Below are 25,500 nucleotides of genomic sequence, written 5' to 3' on the forward strand. Positions count from 1 at the left end.
AATGGAACATAGCTTATTATTATCTTCTTCAATTGAGAATCAATTAATTAAGACCAGGGCTCAATTTTATATTCATAGTGATCGAACTGGTAAATTTTTAGCTAACCAATTAAAAGCTATTTCGACTAAGCGACAAATTATTAAAATTCGTAAACAAGACAGTAATCTGACTACTGATCATAAAGAAATTAATAATACTTTCCAAGATTTTTATAAATCTTTATATCAATCAAAATTTGATGGTGATCTGTCCATGATGGATAATTTTTTTAACAATTTGAATATTCCCAAACTGACAGATGAAGATCGAAGCTTGTTCGATGCTCCTATCTCTATGGCCGAAATAGGAGAGGCTATCTCATCAATGAATTCAGGGAAAGCTCCTGGTCCTGATGGTTATATTATAGAATTTTTAAAAACTTTTTCTTCTTCGCTTTCCCCTTGGTTATGTGAAATCTTTAATGATGCATTTACTAAGAAGAGATTACCCCAGTCTTTTTATGAAGCTACTATCTCTCTAATTCTTAAAAAAGATAAGGATCCTACTTTATGTGCATCTTATCGCCCTATATCGCTATTAAATGTAGACTCTAAGGTTCTTACAAAAATTTTAGCTATTAGGTTAGAAAAGTTACTATCACAGATTATTTCAGAAGATCAAACTGGTTTTATTAGGAACCGGTATTACTTTTTTAATGTTAGAAAATTGATTAATATAATTTATACTTCTTCACCCACAACCTCAGAATGTGTTATTTCATTAGATGCTGAAAAAGCTTTTGATAGAGTTGAATGGACATACTTATTTAATGCCTTGAGAAATTTTAATTTTAGTCCTAATTTTATATCATGGATTAAATTAATATATTATAAACCTGTTGCTTCTGTTCTTACAAATAATTACAGATCCTCTTTTTTTCAATTATCTCGTGGTATGAGACAAGGTTGTCGCTTAAGTCCTTTATTATTTAATATTGCATTAGAACCTTTAGCCATTGCTATTCGTGAATCTCCTAATATTTTTGGTATTACCCGTAATGAGAAGTTATATAAGTTATCACTTTATGCTGATGACTTGTTGTTATATATTTCTGATCCTGACAGGTCTATTCCCGCTATTTTATCCTTGTTGGTTCAATTTGGTAGTTTTTCTGATTATAAACTAAACTTGGATAAGAGTGAATTATTCCCTTTAAATGCACAAACTTTATTGAATGACAGGACACCATTTAAAGTTGTTACTGATAACTTTATTTATTTAGGTATAAAAATTACCAAGAAATATAAAGATTTATTCAGATTGAATTTTTTACCTATGCTTCATCAAATTCAACAACTTACTACAAGATGGTCTCCCTTATCCTTTTCATTAGTTGGTCGGATTAATGCTATTAAAATGATGATTTTACTGAAATTTTTATATTTATTTCAAGCCTTACCAATTTTTATTCCTAACTCTTTTTTTGATAACATTGATTCTAAAATTTCCTCATTTGTGTGGCAAAATAAAAACCCCAGGTTAAGTAAAAGACAGTTACAAAAATCTAAAAAAGATGGTGGTTTAGCTTTACCTAACTTTAGATTTTACTATTGGGCGAATAATATTCGAAACTTAATATATTGGAAATTAGATTTGGATTCACCATTGTGCCCACAGTGGGTAAATTTAGAATGCAATGATGCACAGGGATATTCTTTATTCTCCATTCTTGGTTCTTCTCTTCCTGCTGATTTAGTTAAATTCAATAAACAGATATCCAACCCTATTGTCAAACACACATTACGAATTTGGTTTCAATTTCGTAAGTTTTTTACTCTGAAAAACTTTGTTCTTGATAGCCCTATCTTACTTAACTTCTTTTTTAAACCTTCTTTGATAGATCAAGCTTTTAGCATATGGAAAAGGAAAGGTATAATATGTTTTCGTGATCTTTTTTCTGAAGGTAGCTTGATGTCTTTCGACCAACTTTCCAACAAATTTAAGTTACCTAAATCTAATTTTTTTAGATATTTACAAATCAGAAATTTTTTATATAAAGTTCTACCATCCTTCCCCAATTCAACTTTGATAGATTTTTCAGATATGATTTTTACCTTGAATCCTTGTCAGAAGGGATTAGTGGCTCTTATTTATAATATGATTATGAAGATACAACCAGAAATATCAGGTAGAATTAAACAAGAATGGGAAAAAGAAGTTCAATATAATATATTAACAGAAAAATGGGAAAAAAATTTACAAATGGTTAATTCTTCTATATGTGCTAAACATGCTTTAATACAATTTAAGGTTGTACATAGAGCTCATATGTCTAAAGATAAGCTTGCTCGATTCTATTCTCATATTAACCCTCAATGTGACAGATGTCATTCAGATGTGGCCTCATTGACCCACATGTTTTGGTCATGTCCCATCTTACATAACTATTGGAAGGACATATTTGCTACCATTTCCTCAATTTGGAATATTGATTTACAACCTCATTTTATTACTGCAATTTTTGGTATACCAAATGAGGATGGTAATCGGCTTTCCCCTTTAATTAGACGAATGATCGCCTTTGCAACATTAATGGCCAGAAGGTCTATATTACAAAATTGGAAAGAAGTAAATCCTCCTACCACGTTTCAGTGGTTCTCTCAAACTATTTCTTATCTGAGCTTAGAAAAAATTAGAAGCACTATTTTTGACTCATCAATTAAATTTGAAGAAACTTGGGGACCGTTCATTCGACACTTTCATATGAATTAATTTGGCCTCTTCCAGACCTTTTCTCTTTTTATTCTTGTTCTGGTATGGAGTTCCGGAGTTTTTGACACTATCATATGCATATAAACTGTTATTATTGCCCATGTTAGTTTAGTTTAGGTTTATTTTTTTTTCAATATATATTTTTTTCCTTGTATTTTTATTATTTTTTTCTTTTGATGATTATTCTTACTCTTTTTCATGTATAATTAATATAGGTTTGATTGATTAATGTACTATTTTTTTGCTGATATTTTAATAAGATATTGTTATCTTATTACTAATTCAACTTCAAATCTAGTGCAATTATAACCTATTCAATATTATGTTATTTTTTTTGTATATGAAATTTAATAAAAAGATTGAAAAAGAAAAAAGAAAAAGAAGAGCCCTGACGAAGGGTCTCAGCCCAAAACATCAACTGTACTTGTTCCTATAGATGCTGCGTGGCCTGCTGCGCTCCAGCAGCATTTTGTTTGTGTTGATTGAGAGATCTATCTTGGATAGTAGCAGTTAGGTAGATAAAGTTATATGGATGTAGTAGCTCAAAACCAGTGAAATATTTTTGGTAAAAATAATTATATGATCCTAGCAACAGCCTGATTTCTTGCAACCAAGGTTGACAGTTCACAAAATTGTTATTCTTATTCTCTAGTTTTATTTCAATGGGTTCCTTCATCAGGTGGTCCCAAAAACCTTTGGCACAGCAGAGTAGTTTTGTGCTATCGTAGTCAATCCTGTGCTTATTGCGTATGCAATGTTCTGCTACCACCGATTTCTCTGGTAACCCAAATGGATAGACCTTACATGCTGTTTGATGCCGGTTTCTACCATGCACCCTGCCTGGCCGATATACGCTGCTCCGCACTCACAGGGAATCCTGTAAACGCAAGGTCATCTTTGACCCGTGTAAACTAGGATTTGTGTTTCCTTATAGATTTATGGATGTTATTTATCCAGTATTTCTTCAGAATCCTGGCAGTTCTTCCAGAAACTCTGGAAATATAGGGAACACAGACGGGAGTGATGGCTTCCTCCTCGTTGTTAGGTTTCCTGGTTTTCCCTTCAGCCCTTCTAAGGGCCCAATTGATTTCCTTCACCTTGTGGCCACTCTATAGGAATATTGTGCATAATCGTGTTATTTCCTTGTGGAGACTCTCCAGGTCCAAAATAGGTTTTGCACTGTTAATCAAAGTAGAAAGAGCCTCTGTACTTTGGGAGACATAATGGTGGCTATTATTGTTGAGGTATAAGTCTGTGTGAGTGGGCTTCTGATAGATGCCATGCCTGAGGCTGCCATTCAACAAAGCTGAAAGCCTCAGTCTAAATAAGAACTAGAATATGATTTTAAATAAGATGAGAGCGCGGAAACAGTGGGACAGTTGATGATTAACCAATCAGGAGGGATGGATGTCGGGAGTTGAGTATATATACCAATGGACTAGACATGCTTAGGCATCTTCCGTGATGTAGATGGCAGTGTATGTCATCGAAACGTCGGTTAAAATCGACAAGTGGAACTGGCTGGAAGCCCGAGAAGAGTTTTGAAAGCATTTGAGAAAGTGAGTTGTGGAATCCTTGAATATAGATTGTGGAATTGGTTCAGAATTGCAGTGAGTGAAGTTAACCATGCTGGTTCTGGAGCCTGATGGTTGTAGGATAATAGCTGTTCCTGAACTTGTGGTTTTGGACTTAGGCTCCTGTATCTCCTGCTTGATGGCAATAGCGAGAAGAGAGCATATCTAGAAGTGTCTTCATAAAGTCCATGACAGCTATAGTGTATTCATTCTGGTCCACTGAAGAACATGACCTTGTCCACTGCCACAGACTTGAAGCAGTTCGTAGCCACTTTGCCTCCCCTGACCACCTCTTTGTAGTCTTTATCTCTGATGCTGTCCTCTTTACTGACATTTATACTACACGCTGCATCTGCAAAGCAAACAGCATTATGAAGGACCCCACACATCCCTCATACAAACTCTTATCCCTCCTGCCATCTGGGAAAAGGCACTGAAGCTTTCGGGCTCTCATGACCAGACTGTAACAGTTTTCTTCCCCCAAGCCATCAGACTCCTCAATATCCAGAGTCTGGACTGACACCAACTTACTGCCCTGTACTGTGCCTATTGTCTTGTTTATTATTTATTGTAATGCCTGCACTGTTTTGTGCACTTTATGCAGCTGTAGTCGAGTGTAGTTTTTTCTGTGTTGTTTTTACGTAGTTCAGTGTAGTTTTTCTATTGTTTAATGTAGCACCGTGGTCCTGAAAAACATTGCCTCGTTTTTACTGTGTACTGTACCATCAGTTATGGTTGAAATGACAATAAAAAGTGACTTGACTTGACTTTAGTCTCTGCCCATAATGCAGGCAGGGAGAGGACGGCCAGACACTCAGATTTCCCGAAATGCGGTCGAGGGATGGAACAATAAGCATTCTTGATAGTAGTGCTGCAGTGGTCGAGTATGTTGGGTCCTCTGGTGCTGCAGGTGATATGCTGATAGACATTGGGCAGAGATTTCTTCAAGTTGGTCTGACTGAAATGTGCCAGGGTACATCGAGTATTGAGTGTATGGAATTGTTAGCTTTTTGCATCGGTTCCTTTCCTCCCACATTTGCTGTTCAACCTGCTGAGTTCCTCCAGCAGGTTGTTTGTTGCTCCAGATTCCAGTATTTGCAGTTTCTTGTATCTCTTATAACAGACGGTTTTCAACACACTTTGATATTTATGCACTCTTGTGTGAAGACATATAAGCTTATATTATGTTAGTTCAACTTATAGCTGAAGAACACACAATAATTTTCTTTACATAAAATTGTTTATATAATGAGAATGGTTTGTTTATTTAAAGAAAGTTATTTCTGTGATGCTTTTAAGTTTGGCTGGGAAGTTGAAGTGTAGTTTTACCTCTTTTCTTGGGTGTGGATTAAAATTGATGCCAACATTAAACTAATCTCAAGTTATTTTTTGCCTCTCTTGAGCCCTGATCTGTGGCTTTCAATGTAAAAGAGAGTAATCTCCTGTTTTGTGTTTAACACATTCTGCCTACTTTTTTTGCTGTTAAGTGTTGCCTAACCATAACATTAGCTTCCAGTATCTCCTAAACGCTCAAGAGGTAAAGGTGGGAGGGGGGTGGGTGGGATATATAACAGATATTCTGATTTTTCTTGTACTTGGATTGAAAGTAGTTTGATTGTGAGTTTGTAATACAATTTTTTAAATGGTGCTGCTTAACTTATTTTCTACTTACATTTAAATTCAATCTCAAGAAAATTTAGTTCAATCTGAATATATGTGCTAATACTGGATTTTTCTCATTTGCAGCCTGTTCAGAGAGAAAAGAATTTTCAGACAGATAAAGATGGCAGTCAGATTTTCAAGGGACATCGGTAATGAACTGTTTCTTAACTATTTATATCAGAATTGCAGCTTACTGTAAGTGAACTCCAAAAAAGGGCATTTTTGTAGAGACTGTTACGTAAAGGGAATTTCACCCATTTTCACTTAGGACAAGGTAGAATAAATGTTAAATGTAATTATGGTGCTGAAGAGTGGATAATTTTTAAAAAATAATAGTTCACTTCTCCAAATATTCCTTGTAAGTAAGTGTATATTTTATTTGTATTTTGTGCCCTGTGTTGCATTTCTAACTAAGTTACCTATTTTTCAAAACATAATTTGATTTTAATGACTAACACCAAGACCATCCATACTAAATTTTCACAAAAAGGATAAAACAATCTAGATAATAATGAATCAATTTTTTTGAATTAAGGAAAGTACTTTGATACTTTACTATTCCTTGTCCTTCCACAGCCCTTAATACCTTGTCCAGGGGGAGAGCTGCTATTGGAGATTTGGCAATGTTGGAATATTTTAGACTGCTAATAAAATTGCTTGTTATTTCCTTTGAGCCACAAGTATATTACAACTTCCACCACTCCTATCTACCAGGAACACCTTCTTTGGTATGTCCCCTTGAAAGATAGTTTTGCCAATGTACTATCTTGTCCTGGTACTTAAATTATTTTAACAGGATAACAAAATGAAGTATGGGGAAGGAGATGTTGGTTTAATATTGTATGAAACCATTAAAAAAATCCAACTTTATTCAATCAAGATATGCCCTCTTCTGATTGCTACCATCAAGAAGGTGGTACATGGTCCTTAAGACACAGACTCAAGGAACAGCTTCTTCCCCTCCTCCATCAGGTTTCTGAACAGATGATGAAATCATGAACACTACTTTATTTTCCTCTCTTTTTGCACTACTTATTTATTTCTCTTATATACTTATTGTAATTTATAGTTTATTATCATGTATTGCAATCTACCCCTGCTGCAAAACAATACATTTCACACCAAATACCAGTGATATTAAACCTAATTCTAATTCTGAGTTGCTTGAGAAACTGGTTATAGTGAAATTTTTTATTTATCCCTCCAAGCAGACATTCTCCTTGAGGCCCTCTCAGTACAGTCTCCCAAACTCAAAGTATATCAATATTTTATTTTCTTAAGGACAGTAGTAACAATAAGTGATTCAATACAATTTCAATAACGACATGCTTTCTTGAATATTTTGCATCTGACAAACTGTTCTATTAAAATACACACTTATAATGGGAATACTGTACACTGTTACTGCTAAAACACCTGAATATTCTAACACCTTCGCTTGTTCAAATAAATTTATGCAGATAGTCTAAAAGCTTCTGTGAGGACGGAAAACTGGACACCCAAGATTAATGTTGTGAGGGTTGATAAGAGTACGTAAATATCCCAATTCAATTACTGATAGGTCAAATATACCTATAATCATATTTGATATGGTAAGTGACAAAATTTAGTCCGGCCTGGCAGCCCTCCTTGCTTTCTTGAAGAAGGGTGCAAAATAAATTAGCTGTAGGTGCCCTGTTTAATTTAAACCAATTAATTATTTTCATTCTGGTCAATTAACATAGACCTTTGTAAGTTTTCTGTTTGGCTCATGCAGACAAGAAAATCTCATGGTCATTTCAAGCTATAAACCTTATCTTGAGCAGCCAGCCCCCTGCTGTGGACCAGGTGCTTGTTCTCTGTAGACACCTTTTAATTTCAAAACTGATTTGTGCTTTTACATTTAAACAAGTTTTATTTTTGTAGACTGGTTGCTTCCTATTTGTACTAATGCCTGCTAACCCTATGCCATAACCTCTAAAGATGTCCTTAGTAGGTGCATCATGATAGCCATGATCTTAGCCTTTAACAGCAAAAGAACTAGAATCAGAATCAGGTTTATTATCACTAACATATGTTGTGACGTTCCCACAATTCTACATTTCAAATGCTTTGATTATTAGACCTTATGATGATAATGATCAGAATCTGCTGCATGGATGTTACCCATCATGTACATCATACATGGCCTCCTCTACTGCCATGATGAGAACAAACTCAGGTTGGAGTAGCAACACCTCATATACCGTCTGGGTAGTCTCTAGCCCCTTGGCGTGAATATTGAATTCTCCAACTACTGGTAATTCCCTCCTCCTCCCTTCCCCCATCCCAGTTTCACTCCACCCCCTCTTCCAGCTGCCTATCATCTCCCTCATGGTTCTGCCTCCTTCTACTACCCAGTGCTTTCCCCTTACATTCCTTCTTCACCTTTCCTGCCTATCCCCTCCCTCACCCCTTAATTTTTCCCCTTACTGGTTTTTCACCTGGCACCTACCAGCCTTCTCCTTCCCACCCTCCCGCCACCTTCTTTATAGGGCCCCTGCCCCCCTCCCTCTTCAGTCCTGACGAAGGATCTCGGCCTGAAACGTTGACTGCTCGTTTCCACGGATGCTGCCCGACCTACTGAGTTCCTCCAGCGTGTTGCTTTGACCCCAGCATCTGCAGAGTATTTGTGTTTTCAATTTATTTCTCTACTGCTGCTGGGATAACCTGTAGCAAAAATGTCCTTTAAATAAATGACAAGTGTTTATGCCTATGGACTTGAAGCAAAGTTGTCTAAACTTCTGCGGACTGGTGTAGGATTGCTGTTGTTTTCATGTACTTACCAGACTGCTGAATAGTGAGCATTTGCAGCATTATCAAATTGCATACAAATCTCATTTTATATCATGCACAAAATTCTGCACACAGGGCTTTTGAAAATACTGAAACAGGCTGTAATCTGTGGGCTGGGGTCTGATACAGGGATAATCAAGGACTGTCACTGTACCATGGCTATTCGCTGACCAGGTATGCAGTCAGGATGCACTTCTTTAAAATTACTCAACCTGACACCATCCTGAGCCCCAACCCACAATCTAGCCATACTTGGTGATGATATCCTGGGCCTAAAACACACCCAGTGCTCACTCCCCACCATCGAGCCAAACCATCCATTACTCCTTCAACGATGGCCAGCATCCCTAAAACATCTCCTCCACCTTCCCCACTCCCACCCCCAGGTATACACCTTCCCACACAATTCACTCCATCCTCATTTCTGCAGAATCCTTTTAGAAGTAGTTCCAAATCAATTGTTTCTCCAACTCTGCCAATTTCTTTGCTCTCACCCCACCACTTTGCCTCCTCTTCTTCCACTTCTGAAACTAGGGCAATGAGCAGGTGGTGCAGACTTTTGTTCAGTGTGGCAAATTGAACAATTTCCTGTCTCCATGCTCCCCTTTTACCCAATTTATTACAATAATCAGCTGATGAACTTTTATGATAAAGAAGGTAAAGAGTATATCACAATAATTTCCTTTGATATTCTTTATTTTATACTAAATGGAATAGATCTGCACATTTTATTATCACCTCCTTCCCATTTCGACTCATTCATTCGTGACTCCAATATGTTGACTCTTGTTTGGAATCTTCAATTAATGTCAAATAAAATTGCCAGTGAAGGCCAACATGTCCATGCTTTAATTAGTTGCTTAAAGGAAAGCACCTGCGACTCCTCACTCACTGCTGCATTAGCATGACATATAGGTTACCTTCAAGTTCTGGATTGTGGTTCTGACTTCAAACCTTTTGAATGAGTGTCTAATCTACTAAATCAAGTTAGCACCTGTAGTGCCAATATAAACATGAAAAATATATAAAGCAATGTAAATAACTAATATATAATCATTTAAGTCATGTTATCATCTTTTTAATAGAGTGTATTAGTTTCACTGCATTCAACTGGTCAGCATCTATAATCTGCCCTTTGGTAACCAATTATTTCAAATAAAAGTTCAGGAGAAATTTTAACTTAATTGTTCCTTATCTGCACTGTTCTGCAGCAATGACAAACTTAACCACAGAAGCATTTTGAACTTCCCTGTATTTAAGCTGTCACACTATTGTCTTGGCAAGCTTAAAAGACAGAAATTGGCATTTGGAGAAGTGTTTTATTTTATTTTATTTAGAGGTACAGCACAAACAGGTCCTTCCAGACCAATGAGCTGCACCTATTTAACATTAGCCTAGTCACAGGACAATTTATAATGACCAGTTAACCTGCTAATCAGTATGCCTTTGCACTGTGGGAGGACACTGGGGGAAACCACTCAGTCACAGGGAGAACATACAAACTCCTTCCAGATAGTGCCATTAAACTCTGGAATGCCCAGAGCTGTTATAGCATCACGCTAACTGCTACGCTAGCATGGCACCCTGTCATAAAATTATTTTAACATTTTGAATTATCTCCTTTTTGTTGCCTAGATGAAACAGATTAATGTTGCAGTAGTTCAGACAAGTTCACAACTTTTGAAATATTTGCAATTTTTTTCAGTGATGAGGGCTTCCAGCTCTCTTGCTTCCTCTGTTTGCCCAAGCTCTTTCCTGTCAAGCTCTTCTCCAATGACATCTCCCCCTTCCTTCATCATTTCTGCCCCTTTCCCAGAACAGATTTATTTTTCCTATTTCACCCACCCTGTCTTTGATTAACTCCCACCCTCCACCCCCCCAACCACATGATTCTACCACAGATGACTATACATTCTAGCCTTTTGCTTGTTTAAATCTCTGACATGATGATGTAACAATCTCCAAATCATAGCTAGCTCTATATCCCTATGCCTTTGTGGATAGCACTTTATTCGCTTCATTATAACACTTAATTAAAATCCTTGCCCTTGCTACCCATCCAAGTATCACTTGAAGTTTCTTAATGAACTGTCTCTGCTGTTTTTCCCTGGACTCTGCTCTGTGTTTTTAATGGCTTCTTTCAATTCTTTTTGCTTTGCTCTCCCCTCAGGTTTTCTTTTGCTCCTTAAATCTCTCCCAATGTATATACTTTGTCTATTCAAGTTTTGGGACTCATTGAAGCTATCAGTGAGAATGAAATATTTTATCTTTACTTCATTCTGTCTGTGTCTAGAAAATAATAAAAATCCTTGAATCTCACTTCAACTGTACTTCTAAATTCTGAGCTATCTTTTTTATTCACTTCATTTTTACAACTACCAATCGTGCTAAAATCACATATTACCATTGATGTCCTTGTCCCCATTAGAACTATTACTGTGTCTCTGCCTAATCTCCCATTGTTATATTTTTAATTTCAAGATTCACGATTGCTTAAGGTCATTTCCAGTATACAAGGGCAACGGAGATGGAATAATTGTTTATCCTGATCCAATGTGGGGGGAAAACCACAATAATAAAGAAAGCACAATAAATATAAATACATAAGGTAGCTTGCATACATAGATTGTATGCCCATAAAGTGACACTTAGGCAAAGAAGTGTCTGTACATAAGGTGACTGACAGGAAATGATAAAGTACGAGGGGTGATTGATAAGTTCGTGGCCTAAGGTAGAGAGGGTCAATTTTACAAAACATAGCACATTTATTTTTCAACATAGTCCCCTCCTACATTTACACACTTAGTCCAGCGGTCGTGGACCATATGGATCTTGGACCTCCAGAAAGTGTCCAAAGCATAGGTGATTAATAAGTTTGTGGCCTGAGATACATAGAAGGAGATGAGTTACACAGCTCTCTTTACATGCACATGCAGTTCAACTCTTTGAGTGATTATGCAGAAGATTTGAAGTTAATAACTCATCTCCTTCTACCTTAGGCCACGAACTTATCAATCACCCCGATGAGTTATTAACTTCAAATTTTTTGCATAATCACTCAGAGTTGAACTGCAGGTGCATATAATGAGAGCTGTATAACTCATCTCCTACCTTAGGCCACAAACTTATCAATGACCCATCTGCGGGCACTTTCTAGAGATCCAAGATCTGTATGCTCCATGACAGCTAGACTAAGTTTGTAAATGTAAAGAGGGGACTATGTTGAAAAATAAATGTGCTAGGTTTTCTAAAATTGACTCCTTCTACCTTAGGCCACAAACTTATCAATCACACCTCGTAGTAGTCGTGGGGTTTGTAAAGGGGTAAATTAGAGTGTGGAGCTGTTGATTAGCCTTACTAGTTGGGGAAAGTAACTTTTTGAGTCTGGTCATCCTGGCGTGGATGCCACATAGAAGTGGGACAAACAGTCCATGAGCAGGGTGGGTGGGGTCCTTCATGTTGTTGTTGGTCCTTTTCCGACACTTTCCTGCATCATGTGCATGCTGAGGTCTTTGGTGAGGATTTACTTTAACTATCCGTCACTAGGAGTAGCTGGACCACATGAAGCATTATTAGGCCTTGCTATCCATAACTGAAATTGCTTGTTATTCAGTAATATCTTTACAATCTCTCATTTCATTTCAAATAGTGGTTTTAACTATTCTTGCCCATCTCTTCCTTTCAATTTTGTCTCAATCCCCACTCCCTAATCCCTTGATACTGTGCAGTTTCTTCCAGCTATTCAAACATGTTTTTTTTGGGTCAGTTTTTGTCAGTTTTCAATTTATCCCCAATTCCAATTACTCCTTCTCTTATGATCATCTCCTGTTGCAAGGCCCTAAACAATGAACTTCCTTCTTAAAACCTAAGTTTGATCTGTTGTAATTTCTTTTTGTGCCTCAATGTCTCTTCTGATTTTTAGTGAATTTGAATTGGAACATTTCATATAATCATAAATGCTATTTAAATGCAAGTTGTGAATGATGGCCCTTTTCACTTATCCATTGGCTGTATCTCTTGCCTATTTCACTGCCCCTTCCCTTTTCACTCTCCTCACCATGCCCTTTGACATTTAACAAGTGCCTTCTGCAAAAGAATAATGTAAGAAACAAGAGCAGAGGTAGACCATTTGGCCCTTGCAACCTGCCCCGGCATTTAGTAAAATTATGACTAACCAGATCTTCAGCACAAGTTTTTCATACTTATTGACTCCCTTGTAGTTCAAATATCTGTATATGTCCATCAATGCTTTAAATACATGCAATTACTACCTCCTTATTCTCTGGGTAGAAAATTCCAGAGAACCTTTACTCTCTGAAAGAATTCATTTCTTCATGTTCATCTTAAATGGGTAATGTTTATTCTAAAGCAGTGGTTCCCAAAGGGGCATTAAAGGTAAACAGAGAGGTGTGTGGGATGCCTGGTAGCAAGGGGGGGACAGCTGAGGGATTACAGACTTAAATAAATGAATTACTTATAAGTATTTGTTCAAGAGCAATGTAACACGTCAGTACTTGGCATATTATGAGAAATCTGGAATGAAGAAATAGCTATTTCTGGGCCCAGCTGGTGCATTATTGCTGTTCATTACTGTAGTGCAGTGTTAGCTAGTACGATTCCCAAACTCAAACCATTCAGTGACGCAATTCCTGTGATTAGGGTATGGTGTTCAATGGGGTAAAGTTCAGAATCTGCCCTTTTGGATGGTCTTGACAGTGTTTCTCTAGCCCTATGCCCAACAGAGATACTGGTGTCCTACTTTATTGGCATTAACAAAAATGGGAGAAGCAGACCAAACAAAAAATAACCTTTAACAGTATATTGTGGAGTATCTGAAATATAAATTCATACTAACACCAAGAAACCAATGTGTCTGTTATATGAAAAGGTTTTTTCAAATGAGACAAAGAAACCATCTAGGCTCATTAAACATTTGAAGAGAATACACTCTAATAAAGCAAATAAAACCCGGCTTATTTTAAATCACTTCATGGAAACTTTCAGAAATGGAAAACACTTTAAAATATGTTTACCGGCACTTCAAAACAAAACAGTGATGGTTTGTGTGCTTCGTACAACATTTCATTGCTCATTGCTAAATCTGGAGAGGCCCATACAACTGCCTGCAATAAGGGAGGTCCTGATATGGTTTAGCATAAATTGCCAGACCAAATAATTAAACTGATTTCGCATAGCAGCAACTGTGTTCAAAGACAAATAGATGAAATGTCTGAGAATGTGGAAGGCAGATTGTACAACAGACAGAATTTTATCTGCAATTAGATGAGTTAACTTTGCCAAACAATGAACCTTTGTTTCTTGGTTATATTAGCTTCATAAAAGATGAAAGCATGGCTCAGGAGTTGTTATTCTCAAGAAAACTAGAAACAGATACAAAGGGGAGTCAATATTTTAAGCTGTTGAGCAATTTTTCAGAAAGAAGGACATTTCATTCACCAACATTCTTGCGTGTGCAACAGATGGAGGTATCATCAATGTCAGGATGCTACTGTGGGGTTATTACTTTCTTGAAAAAAGCTGTACTTAACATATTTACTATTCACTGTGTAGTTCACAGCCGACATTCACAGAGCATTATTGTAGTGTAGAAGTTAACACGGCACTAACCTCTGTGCATTCTAGATTTCAGAATTCAATTCTGGTGCTGTTCCGTAAGGAGTCTGTATGTCCTCCCTGTGGAATTTGAGAGTTTTCCACTGGTGCTCCTGTTTCCTCCCAGAGTTTAAAGACGTACTGGATAGGTTAATTGGTCATTGTAAATTATCCCATGATTCAGTTAGGGTCAATCAGGTTTGCTGGGGTGGGCATGTCTCAAAGGACCAGAAGGGCCTACTGTGCACTGAATTGCTAATTAAACATATTGTCACAAAAAATCTGCAGTTGCAAGAAGAAGTTTGTGAATCCTATGTAATTCCCTGGTTTTCTGCATTAATTACTCATAAAATGTGGACTGGTCTTCATCAAAGTTACAATAATAGGTAAGCACAATCTGTCTAAAATAATAACACACAAACAATTGCACTTTTCATGTCTTTATTGAACACATTGTGTTATCATTCACAATCCAGGCTGGAAAAAGAAGGTAAACCCTTGTACTTAATAACTGGTAGAACCTCTTTTAGTAGCAATAACTTCCACCAAATGTTTTCCTGTAGCTAACACGAGGAAATCTGCAGATGCTGGAAATTCAAGCAACGCACACAAAATGCTGGTGGATTTTGTGTTTCCTGTAGCTGCTGATCTGATGTGCATAATGGCGAGATATTTCCTCCATACAAAACTGTTTCAGGTCCTCAATATTTTTGGGATACCTTGTATGAACAGCCCTTTTCAGGTCATGCCACAGCGTCACAATTGGGTTAAGGTCTGGACTCTGACTTGACCATTTCAAAACACGGATTTTCTCCTTTGTAAACCATTCTGTTTTTGGCTATTCTTGTGTTTCGGATCACTGTCGTGTTGCATCATCCAGCTTCAGGAGATGGACCATTACCCTTACATTCTCCTGTAAAATGTCTTGATACAATTTTAAATTCATTGTTCCCTGAATGATTGCAAGCTGTCCAGGCCCTGAGGCAGCAAAGCAGCCCCAAACCATGGTGTTCCTTCCACCATGCTTCACAGCTGGGATAATGTTTTGACATTGGTGTGCAGTGCTCTTTTTCTTCCAAGCATAGTGGTGTGCATTTCTGCCATAAAGTTCAACTTTTTCCTCATCTGTCCACAGAACATTGTCCCAGAAGCAATGTGGAACATCCAGGGCAGCTTTTGCAAAATTGCAGATTTTTTTGGAAAGCAGTGGTTTCCTCTGTGGCGTCCTTCTACAAATATCATTCTTTTTCAGTGTTTTTTCTTATAGTGGACATGTGACCAGAGACATTTGTAAGTTCTAGAGATTTCTGTAGGTCTTTTGCTGTTACCCTTGGGTTCCTTTTCACCTCCTTCAACGTTGCACATGCTCTTGGTATGATCCTTGCGTTCACTCCTACGGAGAATAGCAACAGTGCTGAGTTTCCTCCATTAGTAGACAGCTTCTCTTACTGCGCACTGATGCACATTCAGGTCTTTAGAAATGCTTTTGTAGACTTTTCCAGTTTCATGCATCTACAATTCTTCTAAGGTCCTCTGACTGTGTGTCTTTTTTATAGGGCAAGGCACCTCCACAACTCACACCTCCAATCTTATCTCATTGATTGGAACACCTGACTCTAAATAGCTTTTGTAAAAGACATTACCTTGGAGGTTCAGATACTTTTTTTGAACCTAGACTGATTGTTTAAATGGTGTACTTGGTATTGATGAGCAGAAGTACAATTGTTTGTGTGATATTAGTTTAGGCAGATTGTGTTTTTCTATTATTGTGATTTAGATGAAGATTAGACCACATTTTATTAGTAATTAATGCAGAAAACCAGAGGATTGCAAAGGGTTCACAAACTTTGTCTTGTAACTAAGTGATTGGCTGCACAAATCATTAAATACTGTTATCACAGCAGTAAATCAAATCAAGTCCCATGCTCTCAGTTCCCGACTATTTCAAGAGCTTTGTATTGAGAACGATGAACAGTTTGAATGCTTGCTGTCGCACAAAGAAAGCAGATGTCTCTCTATAAGAATCTGCCTGAGATGGCTTTATGTGCTTTTTGAAACTGTGAAAAAAATTCCTTGAAGTCTTGAATGCTTCATTCAGTAATCAGCTCAAGAATACCAGGCATGACATTGCATATTTGTCAGAACTATTCACAAAGTTTAATCTAATCAAACTTCAATTGCAAGGAAAGTATGTGAATATTATCAAAGTCAAATTGATCATCTCCAGATTTCTATCCAAGTTAACCCTATTCAAATGCATCATTGGCCATCACGACCTTTTCCAATTTCTGAGCCTCTTGAGTTGGAAGAGTAAGAAAGAATACCAGATGATGATCTTCAAGTATAGTGTGCCCATCTGGGTGAGCAGCATAAAGGCACGTCAGAGAGATTTTCAGGATCTTCTTTTGATCCAAATTGCAGAATGGGTAATAAATCCATTCCTGAACACTTGAATGGGGAATTAACAGGAAAGATGGAGGAAGAACTGATCTCGCTGTGAAATATCTTTGAGCTGAAGCTGAGGATTAAACAAAACACCCTTTTGGTTGCAGAAAGAAATCTCTGAATAGTATCCTACTCTGTGGAAAAAGGTCATGATGTTCTTTATTGCCTTTACAACATCATATTTAGTGGAGCGCGATTTCAGTGCAGTCGCCCAATTTCTTTCAAAGCAATGAAACAGACTGCAAATTACTGAATGTGGGGATTTGCAACTCCTGACTGACATTCAGCCTGATGTTGAGATGCAGATAACACTGCACCAAGCCTATCCATCTCCTTGAAAGGTGAAAAGGCAATGAAGTAGTGAATAGCTTGGACTACTAATGTACGCTCTAAAATTGTTGATGAAAATTGTTTTTACTGTAATTAAAGAAGCTTTAAGTAGATTTGAATATTTTTTGCAATTATTTGTCACTTTGAATTTGCATTTCCCATTTTCTTTCTGTATGCATTGGAAATCAAAATTCTTTACAGTTTTAAAGTAATGGGTGGAAAGGGAGGTGGGGGGGTTGGACAGTAGGGATGTGGTCAAGGAGCCGAAGGGGCGATAACCCAAAGGAAGTTTGGAACTTCTTTTCTAAAGGAATAAGCTCCCTATTTCCAGATGTACTATACCTACTAGTGGAAATATCCCCTCAGTCTTCATCTTGTAAATCTCTCTCAGATTCTTGTATGTCCCAACAAAATTTCTGCTTTAAACTCCAATGATTATAGGAATAACCTGCTCAAGCTATCTACATATATCAACCACTTTTCCCCAGGAATCAATATAGGAAATCTTTCCTGTATTTCCTCTAATGTTCTTCTCTAAATATAGAGACCAAAACTGAACATGGTACTGGGTTAATTTTTGCCAGCAAGAATACAGTCAGCTCCCCTTATCCTTGGGTTCCGCATGCACGGATTCAACCAACCACGGATCGGGAAAACCTGGAAGTTGAGCATTGTTCGCCTGGCATCTTGTTCATTCGCTACTTGTGTTGTGAGCAAGAGGAAGGAGTTTAAGGCTGGTAAGGGATGGCTGGCTGCTATGCAAAGCACTACAGCCTCAAGAACTTAAAGGTCATGAGGGAATCAGGATCAGTTGACGTCGAGGCGGCATCAGCGTTCCCAGAAGAGCTACGATAGTTGTGTCTGTGCTAAACATGTACAGATTTTTTTTTCCTGTCATTATTCCCTAAACAATACATTATAACAACTAATTACATAGCATTTACATTGTATTAGGTATTATAAATAATCTAGAGTTGATTTAAGGTATACGGGAGGATGTGCGTAGGTTATATGTAAATACTGCGCTATTTTATATAAGGGACTTGAGCATCCGCAGTTTTTGGTATCCGCAGGGTTCCTGGAACCAATCCCCTGTGGATAAGGAGGGCTGACTGTATAAGAACCTCCTTCTCTAACATTTCACTAGACTGTTTTCTACATACTAATTTTCCAACTCATTTAACTTAGCTATATCTCTCTTTGAAGGCTTTTTATGTACTCTGCAGAACTGAGTAGTTCACTTATCCTTGTATCTTCAACGAATTTGGCTATACCATCCCTATCCTGAGGTCTTCATTTTAATTTCCAGGGGCTGAACATTAATTAGGAAGATGATTAGTGAGGGTTTGGGGCCCTTATGGCCCTGCTTTTCAGAATTACTACAGACCACACTGGCAGCCATGTTTTCTGAGGCAACAGAGACCTCTTGTGAGCTTCCAGCTACTGCACTTGCTGCCTAGGTGGTCAGGATTCATAATTTCCCAGTTAGATCATTAATTCTCACTGTTAACTGTATACCTATTACTCTCTCCTCATAAAAAGGTAATTAGTAAATTCAATTTTCAAATTTTCACCTTAGTAGAAAATTGGCTGTGTGGTTTATGTATCTTTACATTGACATATTTCAATCTCTGCTTTTCTTTGGCCGACCCTTCTCCTGTGCTTTCTTGTCACAATCCCACCCCCCCCCCCACTCTTCCTTCACCCACTCAACCATCAGTTTGCTTGCCTTTGTTGGAGTGGCACAATGCCCTTAATTTCTCCTCTCTCAGTTTCAAACCTGAAGAAGGGGAAATATCCAGGATTTTTATTTAGAAGTTACATTTGTGTCTGAAAAGTACAAGATGATTCAAATCTCCCATCAAGTGAGAGTCAAGCCACAGATCTTTAATCCTCAATGTCATTCTCATCACTAAGCCGACCTACATGTTGAAGGTTACCTCTGTATAACACTATTGAGCACAGAAAAACTGACTACAGCAGCAACTGATAAGCTGGATATTGTACAGTGGCCTGACCTACCCTCTTGACACTGCAGGTCCTTTCCACTATCTACTATTTTCACAACACAAACCTGATAGAATACCTTCCAGTTGCCTGATGGGTGCAGACCCAACAATATTTAATAAGTTTGACTCCCACTATAGATTGGGACCCCATCCATGACAGAAACAATCATCTCCTTTACCACTGACTCACCCTAGCTACAGTGCTTACCAGCTAGAGCAGGCATCAAACTCACAATCTCAACCATCATAAGCAAAGGATTCAAGTGGCTGAAACACCACCACTTACGATGTTGTTCCAAAGGATCAATAATATATTTACAATACACACAAACTGCTGGTGGATCTTAGCAGGTCAGGCAGCATCTATGGAAATTCATAGACAGTTGACATTTTGGGCTGAGACCGTTCTTCAGGATTGGATAGGAAGGGGGAAGACACCAGAAGAAAAAGGTGTGGGGGTTGGGCAAGGAGAACCAGCTCAAATCTGATAGGTGGGTGGGTGGGTGGGAACTGTTAAAGGACTGGAGAAGAAGGAATTGGATAGGAGAGGAGAGTGGACCATGGAAGAAAGGGAAGAAGGAAGGGCGCCAGAGAGATACCTGATATAAATTGAGAGACTGCTCTATCGAGCACCCCTGTTGGAACTTTATTCCATTGTGATACAGATGCACATGAGTTATGCTTCTCCCTCTCAAATTGCAGTATGAATTCAATCATTATGATGACTGCCTCCTAAGGTTTCCTTTATGTTCAGTTCCCTAATAAGATCTGGATTATTACGCAACACCCGATCTAAAATAGCCTTTCCCTAGTACAGGGGTCGGCAACCTTTACCACTGAAAGAGCCACTTGGACCCGTTTCCCACAGAAAAGAAAACACTGGGAGCTGCAAAACCCGTTTGACATTTAAAATGAAATAACACTGCATACAACGTTTTGTTTTGCCTTTATGCTATGTATAAACAAACTATAATGTGTTGCATTTATGAAATTGATGAACTCCTGCAGAGAAAACGAAATTACATTTCTGCATGCAACAAAAACATTTTGAACTCCGAAAAAAAGACTTTGGGTTGAAGGTTACTTTTAAGTAAAATACTCAACGTCTATTTGAGTCCTTCTTGTATTTATGAAAAACGCCAAACTTAAATTTGCCGCCAGCAGCAAACCAAAAATAACGTCAGCCAGCTGTCAACCTGAAAAATAAAAGGACTATTTCACTGAACAATGAAAACGTATGAATATACGTAAAATAATAGGCAATTAAAATATTTATCATACTTGTTCAGGTTGACTCACACCTGACAATGCAGTCGTATTCAGTAGGGATGGATCGATGCTTAGGGGAGTGACCGGGAAGGATAATGTGTTTTTTTCCCCTCTGAACTCACAGAAGCGTTTCCCAAACGATGTTTGCATTGCGACGATTGCAGAATGTAAATACTCCGAATTTATCATGTCGTGACATTGTTTGAACTCTCTCAAATTGGGGAAGTGAGACAATGTGCCTTTCTGTAAATCTCTGGCAAGCAACGTCAACTTGCGCTCGAATGCCAAAACATCCTCCAACATGTGCAGGGCTGTACGTCCTTACCCCTGAAGAGCTCTGTTCAGCGTGTTCAGGTGCGCTGTCATGTCTACCATGAAGTGTAGCTTTTCCAGCCACTCTGGCTGTTCCAGCTCAGGAAAGTTGAGCCCTTTGCTGCCCAGGAAAGTTTTCACTTCTTCCAGACACGCGACAAAGCGTTTCAGCACCTCCCCTCTGGACAGCCAGCGATAAAAACATGTTGTAGCGGTTGCTACACGCAGTCAGTAAACTGCAGTCAAAGATAGCTTTATTCGAACTAAACAGCCTTGCTTTTAAGCCTCCCTCAACCCGCCCCCCCATGGGCGCGGATGCTGCAAAAGACACGTACTCACAAACCCCTGTAGCTATCTCCCTTAGCCTGAACGCTGGCTAATTGTGAGCCGGTTCGGATGTGTCAGGAAATGGGTCGCCACAAAGTCTTATTTAGATTGTACAAGATCACCATAATCTTCAAATTTAGATTTACATTTCAAAAACTAACAAACTAACATAAAATACATTTTAATTAAATACTGACCATGTAGCGGTGTGCTACACGCAGCGCTAAAATTACGACACGGAGTCGGTAACTGCAGTCGAAGGAAAAAACTTTATTCGAAATCTTCAGCCTCACTTTTAAGCCTCCCTCAACCTGCCCCCCATGGCGCAGAGGCTCCAAAGCTCTGTGCTCGCAAACCCCCGTAGGCTATCTAATTGTGAGTCGGTTCGGATGTGCCAGGAAAAGGGTCGCCACAACCAATTATTTCCCAAAGCAACAGGGAGCCGCAGCACAGATGTAAAAGAGCCACATGTGGCTCCGGAGCCGCGGGTTGCCGACCCCCGCCCTAGTAGGCTTAAGCACAGGCTGCTCTAAAAAAAAAGCATCTCTTAGGCATTCAACAAATTCCCTATCTTGCGATCTGACACCAACCTGATTTTCCCAATGCATATTGAAGTCCCCCATTACAATTGTGTCATTACCCTTATTTACATGCCTTTTCCAGCTCCCTTTGCAAACTCAATCCCACATCTTGGCGACTATTTGGAGGCCTATATATGATTCCCATAATGGTCTTTTTGTGGCGACCCACTTCCTAGCGCACTCGAACCGGCTCACAAATAGCCAGCGCGCTGGCATAAAGGCCAGTCCTAAAAGGGTGCCAGGTGTGCTTCACCAACAAAGGGAAAAGCCTGCATGGGACTGTGAATACTTGCCCCCTACAGCATCTGCACCCGGGGAGGGCACGACCAGGGAGGCTTTAAAGCGAGGCCGCGAAGTTCGAATAAAATCTTTTTTAACTGCAGTTTACCGACTCCGTGTCGTTATTTCAGCGCTGCTTGTAGCACACCGCTACATTTTAATCCTTGCAATTTCTTAACTCCACCCACAAAGATTCAACCTTCTCTGACCCTCTGTCACATCTTTACAAAGATGTAATTCCATCTCTTATCAACAGAGCCACACCACTGCCTATGCCTTCCTGCCTGTCCTTTTGATGCAATGTACATCCTTTGACTTTAAGTTCTCAACCATGGCCTTCTTTCAGCCACAACTCAGTGATGCCCGCAATATCATACTGACAGGTCTCTTATTGCGCTATGAGTTCGTCTACCTTATTCCGAATGCTACATGCATTTAAATTCAGCACCTTCAGTCCTGCATTCTTTGCCTTTTTGAATTTCACCTCTGTGGTACAATTTAACTCTTTGGTCTGTCTGCATTTGTACCCAGTCATTGGCTTGTCCTTCCTTACATTAATGTTACACCCATCATCTACTTAGAAACCTGCCGGCTCATCCTCAGTTCTATCATCCTGTTTCCCCTCCTGCTCCCATATTAATTTCAACCGCTCTCAACAGCTCTAGTAAATCTGCCTCGGATTGGACCCCCTTGGATTCAAGTGCAACTCATCCCTTTTGTATGGTCCCAGTGACCCAGAAAAGATTCCAATTATCCAGAAATATGAATTCTTGACCCATTCCAATTCTTCAGCCACACATTTATCTGCCACCTTATTCTATTCCTATCCACTCCTGATGAAGGGTCTTGGCCTGAAACATCGGCAGTCTATTCATTTCCATGGATGCTGCCTGACGTGCTGAGTTCCTTCAGCATGTTGTGTGTTTTGCTGTGGAGTTCCAGCATCTGCAGAATTTCTTGTGAATATATTTCTAAATCAGTTCCATTGTGATTTGGAAATATTATTGTCATTCCTTTGTCATTACCAACACCATGTGGGAACACCTTCACCAGGAAGGCTACAGATTTTTGAGAGCATAGTTTCACACAACCTTCTCAGGATGAGTAAGGAAACACATTTAATGCTGGCCTAGCTAGTGTCAGGTAGTTTCTGAAAAATGACTAAAGAAAATTCTTGCTGTTAGTGAAAATCTTATGCAAAAATTGCAAATAAAGGGTGTTAACAAGGGTTACCCCTTAGTAACAATAACCAGTTGGGCACAGAGAATCTGTATTTACAGACAAGTACCTTTACTGTCTCAACTAATAAGCAAATGAATTCACAAACTAAGTACCTGTGTATACACCCACTAGGTTTCCCTGACTCTTCTGAATAGTCAAAGAATTGAAAAGGCAATACCCAGGCAAGGGAGTCTACACTAGCCAGGCGTTCCGTGTAGTCCCACTGTATTCTCCACATGTCTGAAGATGGGTCACTCACACTTGTATTTATGATTCACATTCGAAGCCTCTCAATTTTATATACTTTCCTTACCAGATGAAATGCTGCATTTCAATCTCATTGGCTCGAGGTCATCTGACTGACCTATGTCGCCTTCTTATTGGCTGTGGACTAAGCCAATATCCATTTATTGCCCTCTTACGCGAGTGAAAACTGGTAATTTATGGCTGTTTGTTCAAAATCAATTACCAAAGCAGTAAGCAGCTCAAATCACTCAGAGCAGACACAGACCCCACCATTCACAGACCTGCATGTTATATCATACTAAAAACACAGGTCAAATAGCTTCATGTTTGGAAATGACTTACAGTGCAGCAGATTACCTGGAGCATCATTGTGTCTACTCTTAACCACCGATTCAGCCCAGCAAAACCAATTCACAAAATGGAGGATACAGAGCTGCTTCACAAAATGGCAGCCTCTATTTCCATGGCAAGAACAAAGATAATTGGTTTTTCTACATTCACTATCCTTGATTCATTTGAATGCACTGATTTGTAGACTGTAATTCTTTTCTAGACAACAAGGGAGTGGATTGGGGTTGCTAGTGAATCTTTTTATGGATATATATTCTGTGTTGCGAGAATTGTAACTGCACCACACAGCAAATGAAGATTTTGGGTGAGGGCAATCAACACCAGTGGAACCATATTTCAGTAAATGTCAGGGGTACAAAAGAAGGTGAAGAAAAATGCAGGTGGATTTACTTTATCTTGTTTCATAGTATTAAACTCATTGGAATCTTCTTTCTACAGGAATCAGGTGACTTGTCTGTCAGTCTCCATTGATGGAACATTGCTAATTTCAGGATCACATGATGAGACAGTGAGATTATGGGACATTCCAAGCAAGCAGTGCCTTAGAACAGTCAGTCATAAAGGTAAGGCAAGATTGTTGGTTAATTTGAGATGCTTGAACAATGTGCAGAATCCTCAAGCTTAACAGGTTTCTGTTTTAAGTATTTCCATCAGTATCACGTCAGACAAGAATCTTACAACTAATGATTGAATAAAATCCACCATACTATGAAATACTCAGCTTTTAAGCTTTCAAATTTAGTTTTTTTTCTACAAAATAATGGCTTGTTTCAGCAAAGCAACAGTAATTAGTTTTTTTAAAAATTCTGATGAGCCATTTTATGCTTTGTGATTTGTATTGAACAGTAATTGGAGCGACTGACATTTCAGTTTTGTTTGTTTGCTCCATTTTATATAGTATATTTGGAATTGTGAATAAACATACAAAAACACTAGAATCGCACCATGGATCAAGCAACACGAATGGCAAGAGAAACAATGTTTCCGGTTGATGTTTTCATTAGAGCTAATCTATAATGACAATAGTCTTTTCTCTGTTGGCTTCACAATTTAATGTCAGTGAAGTCTAAAATCATTTCTATGCTGTTAACTTGCAGCCTCTATAAAATGATACATAGAGAATATTTTGAAAATTATAGCCCCTCCAAGGAAAGGGGAATATTCCTCTTGGATTTCTGTTCTCTACACTTCTCTTCATTGGAATTTCTTGGTGCCTGGCACTGCTGATTCTCGTTCCATTATTTCCAATTATTCTACTTCCAAAGGCCAATCACAAAAATTATCCTCAGTAAAGCAAACTCTGCCTCAAGAGTGAGGAAGCTTGCCATTTAGGCAATTCAGAAGGACAGATCAATTCTTATAAAGCTGGCATAGTGAAGCCCAGATGGAAAATACAGCTTTGACACCCAGCAGTGAGCTGTGCAGAAAGAAGTCAGTTATATTTGATGCATGGTTTTTGTTACAATCATTGATCTCATTTGGGACATTAAAATATATCTCTGGGTTAATAGTTAAATTTAGATAGGACTGCAGCAAGTAAAGACCTAGAATCACTCTCAAACACAATTAGGTATGAAAATTAGTCTTGCCACCAACACCCACAATACAGAATAATTAGAAGATTACTACTTTGGAATAGGAGTGCTGTTCTACTGAGTAATCAGACGTAAACTTGCTGGAAAATGTTAAGAGTTCTACACCACCATTTACCCATG

The 25,500-nt window shown here is 38.5% G+C and overlaps 1 protein-coding gene across 2 annotated transcripts in view; it reads left to right on the top strand.

The window, feature by feature from the left end:
- The window catches only part of wdr18 (WD repeat domain 18), a 333,950-nt gene that overhangs the window by 253,797 nt on the left and 54,653 nt on the right, over positions 1-25,500 (top strand). For both annotated transcript variants that reach the window (XM_059991525.1, XM_059991527.1), the window contains exons 6-7: positions 6,073-6,137; positions 24,224-24,348. In XM_059991525.1, the coding sequence (XP_059847508.1) occupies positions 6,073-6,137; positions 24,224-24,348 (190 nt within the window). The remainder of the gene's footprint in view (positions 1-6,072; positions 6,138-24,223; positions 24,349-25,500) is intronic.

This window comes from Hypanus sabinus, chromosome 16 (assembly GCF_030144855.1).
Source record: "Hypanus sabinus isolate sHypSab1 chromosome 16, sHypSab1.hap1, whole genome shotgun sequence".
Lineage (NCBI taxonomy): Eukaryota > Metazoa > Chordata > Chondrichthyes > Myliobatiformes > Dasyatidae > Hypanus > Hypanus sabinus.